This window comes from Mauremys mutica, chromosome 1 (genome assembly GCF_020497125.1).
Source record: "Mauremys mutica isolate MM-2020 ecotype Southern chromosome 1, ASM2049712v1, whole genome shotgun sequence".
In the NCBI taxonomy this organism is placed as follows: Eukaryota; Metazoa; Chordata; order Testudines; family Geoemydidae; genus Mauremys; species Mauremys mutica.
This window is the reverse complement of record NC_059072.1, coordinates 337,557,659-337,569,191: the sequence shown is the minus strand read 5'-3', so window position 1 is coordinate 337,569,191 and position 11,533 is coordinate 337,557,659. Positions and strand designations below refer to the sequence as shown.

At 48.0% G+C, this 11,533-nt stretch overlaps 1 protein-coding gene across 4 annotated transcripts in view; it reads left to right on the top strand.

Moving 5' to 3' along the window:
• The first annotated feature begins 1,343 nt into the window (after window positions 1-1,343).
• The window catches only part of DEUP1 (deuterosome assembly protein 1), a 93,922-nt gene continuing 83,732 nt past the window's right edge, over window positions 1,344-11,533 (top strand). The window contains exons 1-2 of one of the 4 annotated variants that reach the window (XM_045019917.1): window positions 1,344-1,863; window positions 6,337-6,406. In XM_045019917.1, the coding sequence (XP_044875852.1) occupies window positions 6,363-6,406 (44 nt within the window). In that variant the 5' untranslated portion in view covers window positions 1,344-1,863; window positions 6,337-6,362. The remainder of the gene's footprint in view (window positions 1,864-6,336; window positions 6,407-11,533) is intronic. The other 3 variants (XM_045019925.1, XM_045019950.1, XM_045019933.1) reach the window with 3 other exon arrangements.

Here is an 11,533-nt window from a genome sequence, read left to right as displayed (position 1 = left end):
GGGCATGGTAGGCCTTGGGCAGTGAGGTCAGGGGTTGGGAGACAGGGCAGAGTGTGATAGGTAGGGTGACCAGGTGTCCAGTTTTTTTTACCAGAACACCCGATCATAAAGGGACCCTGGCGGCTCCAGTCATCACCACTGACCGGGCCATTAAAATTTCGGTCTGCGGTGCTGCGGAGCTAAGGCCAGCTAGTCCCTCCCTGTCCTGACTCTGCACTGCGCCCCAGAAGTGGCCAGCAGGTCTAGCTCCTTGGCAGGGGGGCCACAGGGCTCCACACATTGTACCCTCTCCGAGCACCAGCTCTGCACTCCCATTGGCCAGGAACTGAGGCCAATGGGAGCTGTGAGGGCGACACCTGTGGGTGAGAGCAGCGCGCAGAGCCTTCTGCCATGCCTCCACCTAGGAGCCAGACCTGCTGGTCACTGCCCGGGTGCAGCGTGGTCCGCGGTGCCAGGACACACAGGATGCCTGCCTTAGACCCCTGCTGTGCCACTGACTGAGCGCCACCGAAGGTAAGCCTGTGCCCCAACCCTGAGTCCCAACCCTAGCCCTGAGACCCCCAAACCCAGCGCCCCCTCCTGCACCCAAACCCCTCATCCCCGGGCCCACTCCAGAGCCCACACCCTCAGACGGAATCCTCACCCCCTCCTGCACCCCAGCCCCCTGCTCAAGCCCAGAGCCCCCTCCCACACCCTGAGCTCCTCTGCCCCACCCCCAGCTTGGAGCCCCCTCCTGGGCCCATCATCCCCGACCCCACCCCAGAGCCCACACCCCTAGATGGAGCCCTCACCCCCCCTGCACCCCAACCCCCTGCTTCAACCCACAACCCCTTCCTGAACCCCTCATTTCCATCCCCACGCTAGAGCCTGCACCCCCCAACCGGAGCCCTCACCTGCCTGCCCCCAAACCCTTACTCTGCCCCATTCGCTGCCCATCCCAACCCTGTCATTGCCTGCCCCATCCCCTCACACTCTGCCCCTTCCCCTCCCCCTCCTCATCCCACCCCTGTCATTACCTGCCCCATCCCCTCACACTCAGCCCCCTCCCCTCCCCAACCCTGTCATTGCCTGCCCCATTCCCTCACACTCTGCCAACTCTCCTCCTCATCTCACCCCTGTCATTGCCTGCCCCATCCCCTCACACTCTGTCCCCTCCCCTCCCCACCTCACCCCTGTCATTGCCTGCCCCTTTCACTCAGACAGTGCCAACTCTACTCCTCATCCCACCCCTGTCATTGCCTGCCCCATCCCCTCACACTCAGCCCCCTCCCCTCCCCTCCCCACCTCACCCCTGTCATTGCCTGCCCCATTCCCTCACACTCAGCCCCCTCCCCTCGCCGTCCCATCCCCACCCTGCTCTGTCCCGTACACTCCCCTCACCGCCCCGTCCCCTCACTCTCTGACCCGCCTGCTGCAACTCCGCTGCTCTCAGACCCTGAGCCTGACCCTTTTCCCGGTCCCCGCCCCAGCAACTTTCCTCAGCCCGGGCCTACCCCGCTCCGCCCCGCCACAACGCGCCTCCTCCCGTTGGCCTTTCGCGTTCCCCTGGTAACGTGAGAAGCCGCCGGGCCTGTCCTGTAACCGCCGCGCGGTGCGGGAGGGCGGCAGCCGGGGCGGGACGGCGCGGCTGGGTGGCGGGTGCCGGGGATCTGGGACCGCGCTGCGGCCGGCGCGCGCACGCTCGGAGGAGCGGAGCCGGTAACTGCCCCGTCCACGCTGGGGAGCAGGGAGAGCGGCGGGCGGATCCCGCGCTGCTTCGCAAGCTCAGCAGCAGCAGCGGCAGCACTGGGGTCTGGAGGCGACTCCACCGCCAGCACCCACCCGGCGTGAGCGTCCCCGCAGCGGACACTGCCACGAAGCCAGGTACCCGCTCCCGTGCCAGCCTCATCCCGACTGGCCCCTGCCCCCACAGAGCCGGGTACCCGCCCCCGTGCCAGTGCCAGCCTCACCCTGACTGGCCCCTGCCCCCACAGAGCCGGGTACCCGCCCCCGTGCCAGTGCCAGCCTCACCCCGACTGGCCCCTGCCCCCACAGAGCCGGGTACCTGCCCCCCGTGCCAGCCTCACCCCGACTGGCCCCTGCCCCCACAGAGCCGGGTACCCGCCCCCGTGCCAGTGCCAGCCTCACCCTGACTGGTCCCTGCCCCCACAGAGCCGGGTACCCGCCCCCGTGCCAGTGCCAGCCTCACCCTGACTGGCTCCTGCCCCCACAGAGCCAGGTACCCGCTCCCGTGCCAGCCTCATCCCGACTGGTCCCTGCCCCCACAGAGCCGGGTACCCGCCCCCGTGCCAGTGCCAGCCTCACCCTGACTGGTCCCTGCCCCCACAGAGCCGGGTACCTGCCCCCCGTGCCAGCCTCACCCTGACTGGGTACCTGCCCCTGTGCCAGTGCCAGCCTCACCCGACTGCTCCCTATCCCCACAGAGCCAGGTACCTGCCCTCGTGCCAGTATCAGCAACACCCCGACTGACCCCTGCTCCCACAGAGCCAGGTACCTGCCCCCGTGCCAGTGCCAGCGACACCTCAACTGGTTCCTGACCCCACAGAGCCAGGTACCTGGCCTTGTGCCAGTATCAGAGACACCCCAACTGGTCTCTGCCCCCACAGAGCTGGGTACCGGCCCCTGTGCCCCCACAGAGCTGGATACCTGCCCCCGTCCCAGTGCCAGCCTCACCCGACTGGCCCCTGCCCCCACAGAGCCAAGTACCTGCCCTCGTGCCAGTATCAGCGACACCCCGACTAGTCTTTGCCCCCACAGAGCCGCGTACCTACCCCCAGGCCAGTGTCAGCGACACCCCAACTGGTCTCTGCCCCCACGGAGCCAGGTACCTGCCCCCGTGCCAGTGTCAGTCTCACCCCGACTGGTCCCTGCCCCCAAAGCGCCGGGGCTGCTCCCGTGCCAGTGCCAGCCTCACCCCGACTGGTCCCTGCCCCCACAGAGCCAGGTACCTGCCCCCGTGCCAGCCTCACCCTGACTGGTCCCTGCCCCCAAAGCGCCGGGGCTGCTCCCGTGCCAGTGCCAGCCTCACCCCGACTGGTCCCTGCCCCCACAGAGCAATGTACCTACCCCCGTGCCAGTGTCAGTCTCACCCCGACTGGTCCCTGCCCCCACAGAGCCAGGTACCTGCCCCTGTGCCAGGGCCAGCCTCATCCCGACTGGTCCCTGCTCCCACAGAGCCAGGTACCTGCCCCTGTGCCAGTGCCAGCGACCCCCCCGACTGGTTCCTGTCCTCACAGAGCCGGGTACTCACCCCTGTGCCAGCCTCACCCTGACTGGTTCGTGCCCCCACAGATCCGGGTATCTACCCCCGTGCCACTGCTAGCCTCACCCCGACTGGTCCCTGCCCCCACAGAGTCGGGTACTTACCCCCGTGCCAGCCTCACCCCGACTGGTCCCTGCCCCCACTGAGCCGGGTACCTGCCCCCGTGACACTGCCAGCCTCACCCTGACTTGTGTCTGCCCCCACAGAGCCAGGTACCGGCCCCTGTGCCAGTGCCAGCCTCACCCTGACTTGTGTCTGCCCCCAAAGAGCCAGGGCTGCTCCCCCCGCCAGTGCCAGCCTCACCCTGACTTGTGTCTACCCCCAAAGCGCCAGGGCTGCCCTCCCCCGTGCCAGTGTCAGCCTTACCCCAACTGGTCCCTGCCCCCACAGAGCCTAGGCTGTCCCCGTGCCAGTGTCAGCCTCACTCTGACTGGTCCCTGCCTTTGCAGTGCTGGGGCTGCCCTCCCAACCTCGTTCAAATGTCAGCCTCACTTTGATTGATCCCACCCCCCACAGAGCCAGGGATGCCACCATGCCAGTGTCAGCCTCACTCTGCCCCCCATGCCAGTGCCAGCTTCACTCTGACTGTTTCCTGTTCCCACAGAACTAGGCCTGCCCCCTCCCCATGCCAATATCAACGTCACTCTGACTGGTACCTGGTCCCACAGAGTCAGTGATGCTCTACATTGGCTGCTCTGCACCCCAGTGGCACATTCACTCCAACTGGACCTGCTCTACGCCCTGTTTTCACTCCTTCTTTGATCCACCTTTATCATGGTGCTGGGTCAACTCCACACCCAAGTGTTACTTTTGCTGTGTCTCGTCCTTGACTCCACAAAGATGGGGCTATTCCAAACCCTATTGTCATGCTGCTGCCACCACCATAAATCCAGGACTTCTCTGAATTCAGATTTTGGACCCACTCCAAGTACCACCTCCAAGAGCCTGAGTGTCCTGTGAATCCAGGGATGCTCTGAACTAGTGCTGTCAATTAATCACAGTTAACTCACATGATTAACTAAAAAAAATTAATTGTGATTAAAATAATTAATCATGATTAATCACAGTTTTAATCACACTATTAAACAATAGAATACCAATTTAAATGTATTAAATATTTGCACTTAAAAATTATAAAAGAAATAATATTTTTCAATTCACCTCATACAAATACTGTAGTGAAATCTCTTTATCAAAGAGTATCATGAAAGTGCAGCTTACAAATGTAGATTTTTTTTGTTACATAACTGTAATCAAAACCAAAACAATGTAAAACTTTAGAGCCTACAAGTCCACTCAGTCCTACTTCTTGTTCAGCCAATCGCTAAAACAAACGAGTTTGTTTACATTTTCGGGAAATAATGCTATCCGCTTCTTATTTACGATGTCACCTGAAGGTGAGAACAGGCGTTCCCCTGGCACTTTTGTAGCCAGCATTGCAAGGTATTTACATGCCAGATATGCTAACCATTCATATGCCCATTCACGCTTCAGCCACCATTCCAGAGGACATACTTCCATGCTGATGATGCTCGTTAAAAAAATACCCTGTTAATTAAATTTGTGACTGAACTCCCTGAGGGAGAATTGTATGTATTCTGCTCTGTATTTTACTCGCATTCTGCTATATATTTCATGTTATAGCAGTCTCGGATGATGATCCAGCATGTTGTTCATTTTAAGAAGACTTTCACGGCAGATTTGACAAAATGCAAAGAAGGTACTAATGTGAGATTTCTAAAGATAGGTCTAGCAGTCAACTCAAGGTTTGAGAACCTGAAGTGCCTTCCAAAATCTGAGAGGGACAAGGTATGGAGCATGCTTTCAGAAGTCTTAAAAGATCAACACTCCAATGCAGAAACTACAGAACCCAAACCACCAAAAAAGAAAATTAATCTTCTGCTGGTGGCAATCTGACTCAGATGATTAAAATGAACCTGTGTCAATCTGCACTGCTTTGAATTGTTAGTGAGCAGAACCTATCATCAGCATGGAATCATGTCCTCTGAAATGGTGGTTGAAGCATGAAGGAACATATGAATCTTTAGTGCATCTGGCACGTAAATATCTTGCAATGCCGGCTACAACAGTGCCATGCAAACGCCTGTTCCAACTTTCAGGTGACAATGTAAACAAGAAGCAGGCAGCATTGTCTCCTGCACATGTAAACAAACTTGTTTGTCTGAGCAATTGGCTGAAGAAGAAGAAGAAGTAGGACTGAGTGGACTTGTAGGGTCTTAAGTTTGACATTGTTTTATTTCTGAATGCAGTTACTTTTTGTGCATAATTCTACATGTGTAAGTTCAACTTTCATGATAAAGAGATTGCACTACAGTACTTGTATTAAGTGAATTTTATTTTTACAGTGCAAATATTTATTTAAAAAAATAAAGTGAGCAATGTACACTTTGTATTCTGTGTTGAAATTGAAATCAATATATTTGAAAATGTGGAAGACATCCAAAATATTTAAATAAAAGGTATTCTATTATTGTTTAACCGTGCAATTAATTGTGCGATTAATCGCAATTAATATTTTTAATTGCTTGACAGCCCTACTCTAAACCCTAGTGTCAGGACTTTTGCAATTCAGTGCTGTAGAGCTAGGACTGTGCCAAGCCCAAATTTCACACTCACTCCCGCTATTGCCACCACAGGACTGGAGTTTCTCTAAACCCCAGGTTTGTTGCTTCTCTCTAGCCTGTGCTGCCACCACACAGCTGGAGCTGATCCAAACCCAACTGACATACCATCTCTACCATGGAGTGGGGGCTGCTCTATCCCTAGAGTTACCTCAGAGCCACCACCCAACAGAGCCAGGGCTCCTCTAAACCCCAGTGTTGCATCAACTCCAACGGCTGCTGTCACAGAGTTGGGGTTACTCCATATCCCAGTGCCATACTCACTATGAGATATTCCACAGAGCTACTCCACAATTCAGTGTGCGTGGGGTATTTCCAACTGAAAAGTTACAAAATTAAAGAAAAGTTGAAACACTCCACATGTAATGAATGTTTGTATAAGTATAGACATAAAAGTCTAAATTATTTTATTTCATTGTTTGCTTTTGACAGTTTAAAAGAACAATATAGAGGGGGAAATGGAGCAGAAATTGCAAGTGTTGCAGGAACAATTTGTGGTTGGGTAAGCACTGACTTCTGTTTTGGGGGTTGGAGCCCTTAATGGAATTGAATTTTTTTGTTTTTTTGAAAGATGTAGAACATGGGATAGTAAAGTTTTAAGATAATTCTTCTCCCATGCCCTTCATTGCTTTTTCTATGTATATTATGGAGAAGTAGTAGTCACTATTAGGTAGGGCAGTACAGCTCACTCCATGGTAATTTAATAATCTGATGCCTTGTCTGTCATTTATTTAATTTTTTAAAACTATTTTAATTTACGTGGACAAAAGAAAGATATATGAGCTATTTTTGGAAGCCCTAAGAATGTTCTTAAAATTGTTTTTAAAAGAACAGTTAAAGTTGGTAAGCCACAGTAGTATAGATACCAATCACATCATTTACAAAATCCAAGCTCTTAAGAGCAAGGAAATGAAAAGTTAACGATATAATTAATCTTAGGTTGCCTATATAGTAAACATAAACACATTATTTTGATCAAGTATTAAGAAATGCACTTTTTATCACAACAGAACAGTCTTAACTCTGACACAAAATAAATACAATTATTTCATCTATAATCTCAATACACAACCTTTCTAAAGAAGAAATATAAACATGGGTCAGATTGTGAACTTCTTACTTAGTTTCTGACACAAATAATACCATTTAAATCAATGGGACTTATTGCAAAGCACTGTACCACTTAACATAAGGGTGGCAGAATCTGGCCCTATATATGTACACATTAATGAGACATTTATCAGCTTCAGATACAAGTCCATATACATATAGCCGGACTATGGCCCATCCTGCTCGCTGCTAGAAGGGAGCAGGGGGGTCATAAGGAATACTTTTACTCTTTTCCACTAGTGCCACATACCTCTGCTTTTTGCATGCAAGGGAAGCAGGCTTTGCAGAACCACTCTGTCCCTTCCCTCACCCAGGTGGGTAGAACCTTGATTCCACATGTGGTGTAGTTAAGTTGACACATCAGGGAAAATATACTACAAGTATAGAGATCTGGATAGTTTATTCCCTTCCCAGAGCAGCAGAAAAATCAAGAGAGAGATTGTGACTTACTGTGGTTTTCCAGGAGCAGCACAACAAAGCACCACCCTTTACTATGGGTTAGGCAACAAATTGATGATTTGGAATTTATCCATAATTTATAAATAAAAAATGTTATATGTTTTCCTATAAAGCAACATATACAGCATTGTTAATCTCAAGTAATTATAACTGTTTTATAAAAATATTCTGTTTATAAATATAATTGATAATACTTTAAAAGTAAAAGTATTCCTTAAAATTACCGTATACAAAAATCAATATAACACATTAAAAATGCCATGGGTCAGAATAAAGATTGTATTGTACTGAAAAAGGTGTTTGTTTACACCTAATAAGAATAACATATTTATGTTTTGTATAGAATACGAAATGTATTATGTTACACATATGGTTTAATATGTCTTGAATTATTTTTCTTTGCTTATAAGTGCTTGGATTTTGTAAATGATCTGATAGGTAAGTATGGTGATGTCACACAACAACCTTAACTGTTTTTTTTAAATAAAATGTATTTTTTTAGACTATATTTTAAAATTAATTGGAAGGATTCTTTAAAGGTCAAATTTGCTCTCCTCACTAATAAATCTGACAAATTTTTTACTTTATTTTATCAACTGGTGGTTTAACGGCTTTGGTTGAGATTTCAGACATTTTTGCAGTAATTCACTTCAGATAAAAAGCAGTTTTGACTTAAAAGTTGGAAGTTTGCAAATTTTTTAGCCATATTATAAACTAATTCCTTTGGCGATAAAAAAAAATCCATCAGCCAAAATATTGCTGTCTTAAAAAGCAGATACTGCTCTTTCTTAAAGATTTTAATATGCATAGTTACTGGGACTAGCACAGCGTACACTTAGCCATCAGCATACTAGGGAAAAAAGAATATTCTCTGAACATTAGCACAGGGCCGCCCAGAGGACTCAGAGGGCCTGGGGTCTTCGGCGGTGGGGGGCCTCTGTTTCAGCAGTAATTCGGCGGCAGGGGGGTCCTTCTGCTCCGGGACCCGCCGCCGAAGTGCCCCGAAGACCCGCAGCAGGGCCCCCTGCCGCCGAATTACCGCCGAAGCAGGACCCGCTGCCGAGTGAAGGACCCTGCTCCAGGGGCCCCGAAAAACTCTCGCGGGGGCCCCTGCGGAGCCCAGGGCCTGGGGCAAATTGCCCCACTTCCCCCCCCCCCCCCGGACGGCCCTGCATTAGCAAGACAAATTGTATAAGCGTTAGCAAAATAATGAAGATTATTTTACTGCTACAAACACTCAGAATACACAGATTATCTATCCATGTATGTGTATGGATGATGGAAGGAGTGTAACTGTTAAGTAACTGAGCTCTGACTAATGCAATTAGGTTTTGGAGAATTTGATTTTTTTTTTTAATTTTGACAGATAATACTGATGTTTATTTTTAAACGTTTTGATTTGTATCTATTTAAATTTTCACAGTTGTACAAAATTATGCATTTTAAGCCTTTTTTAATCAATTTAGATTTTCAAATTGTGGGAAATTGTAGAGGAACCCGACAGTAATTATTTTATGATGGTGGACTTTGAGATTCAAAAAGTTAAACCTAAACTGTTAAAAGTTAATCCATTAAAACATGAATTGTCAACATCAAATGTCAAAATATACAGTGTAAATATCCTTAAATCAAAACTCTAATAAATTCTGAAGCAACATTTTTCTTACTTTGCCGATCTGGAAATTAAGATTATCATAGATGGAAATATTTTTTCATCAGTTTGTGTATGTATGGTGAAATCAGTGTTTACTGATATTTTCACATAAAAATCTAATCCATCCAAGCTTAAATTTAATAGAACTTAATAGCAGCAGATCCTGATGGACTATTGCAGCGATCGGCAACCTTTGGCACACGGCTCGTCAGGGAAATCCGCTGGCGGGCCGGAACGGTTTGTTTACCTGCAGTGTCCACAGGTTTGACAAATTGCAGCTCCCACTGGCCATGGTTCACAGCTCCAAGCCAATGAGGGCTGTGGGAAGCAGCGGCCAGCACATTCCTTGGCCCAGGCTGCTTCCTGCAGCCCCCATTGGCCTGGAACGGCGAACCACAGCCAGCAAGAGCTGCGATCGACTGAACTTGCGGACGCTGCAGGTAAACAAACCGTCCTGGCCCGCCAGCAGATTTTCCTGACGGGCAATGTGCCAAAGGTTGCTGATCCCTGGACTGTTGTATTAATAATCAGATTACATTATTCCTTTTTTAAAAGCTATAATAAAGGAAAAATACATTAACATTCTAGTATCTGGTTTAAATATCTAAAGACAAGTGAACTTATGATTTAAGATGAAACTGTCCTTAACCTATGTTGTTGTGCATAGGCTTTGGTTCACATTTACATACATAATATCGTAGGTAATGATCCAGATGTCTGCAAAATCTAAGTATAATGAGGAGAGAGGGCAAAAAGGAAAGACTGGTTTTCTGAGCACAGCATTTTTAGAAAGTTTTAGGCTCTAATTTCCATTTCTAAATTAAAATTTTAACTATTATAAAGAATAAGGAAAAACAGGTTCTTGTTATGTCAATTAGGAAACATTAGGAAAATTATACAAACTGTCTAGAAACCTGGATGAGAAGGAGAACAAACAAAATTGGTGATTGAAGAGAGGGGCATGACTAGTCGGTAGAATCAACTATCATCAAATTAGAAGAGAGAGGCGTGGTCATTGGTAATAGGTTATTAATTATTATCATTGTATGTATTATCATAGTGCCTAGAATCCCCAGTCATAGAGCAGGTCCCCATTGTGCTAGGTGCTGTACAAACACAGAACAAAAAGATAATCCCTGCCCCAAAGAGTTTATAGTCTAAGCATAAGACAAGAGACCACAGATTTATATAGGCAGATGGGGGATACAAAGAAACAACAAGACATTATAGTCAGCATGGTAGGCTGTGGTCTCAGCACCTGAGCAGCCTGACTGTTGACAATGTTTTTGTAGACTCCATGGCAAAGGAAAGTTTGAAGGAGGATAATGAGTTGGTTTTGCAGATCTTTACTGGGAGCTTGTCCCTAGGATGAGGGTGCTTGTTTGAAAATTTAACAAGTGGATGATAGAGGCTGACATCATGGACCAATTTGAGGTTGGAGATAACCTTTTAATATTGAATGAGAAATGATAGGTAAGGTAGGGATAGGTCTTGAAAGACTTGAAAGTGAAGACAAGCAGCTTATGTTTTATACGATAGAGAAGAGTGAAGTAGTGAAGGGATTCAAAAGAGAGGGTGACCTAGTTAAAGTTTGCTAATCTAATTCTGACCCAGTTCAGTAGTAAACAAAAGTTGTTAAAGTCTGAAAGATATTTTGTGATTTATGTGGAAAGCTGAATTGGTATTCATAGTGGAAAGTTGTCCACGGTACAAACCACTATCCAAAGCTGGCATTTTTGTTGGCAGATTTAGTACTGAAGGCTGATGAAAAATTACAGAGAGTGTGGAAAGGTGGGATTTAAGCAGAATAAAGTAAACAACCTGCACACACACACACTATTTGCTTTTTCTGGTGTAGCCCCATCCTTCCATTCTGTCATCAAGTAAATTACATCAATTTACCGATGTGTAATTTACTGCACAATTTAAATGGGTTGTGCCCTGGTTACCTCACAGCCTCTCTCTCTATGTGATACCACAACATATGGGTTCAGCTGAGGTGCTGAATCTAAACAGCCCATAGCTGTATCGTACAGGGACTGTTGGTGTAGGAAGTTTTCAGTAAGGGGGCCTCAATTATAGATTCATAGATTCAAGACAGAAAGGACAATAGTGATCATCTACTCTTTCCTCCTGTATAACACAGGCCATAGAACTTCCCCCAAATAATTCCAGAGCATATATTTTTGAAAAATATCCAATCTCGATTTAAAATGTTTGTCAGTGATGAAGAATCCACCATGACTCTTGGTAAATTGTTCCAATGGTTCATCATGCTCACTGTAAATGTACACCTTATTTTCAGTCTGAATTTGTTTAGCTTCAGCTGGCAGCCATTGGATCCTGTTATACCTTTCTCTACTAGACTGAAGAGCCCATTAGTAAATATTTGTCCCCATGTAATTA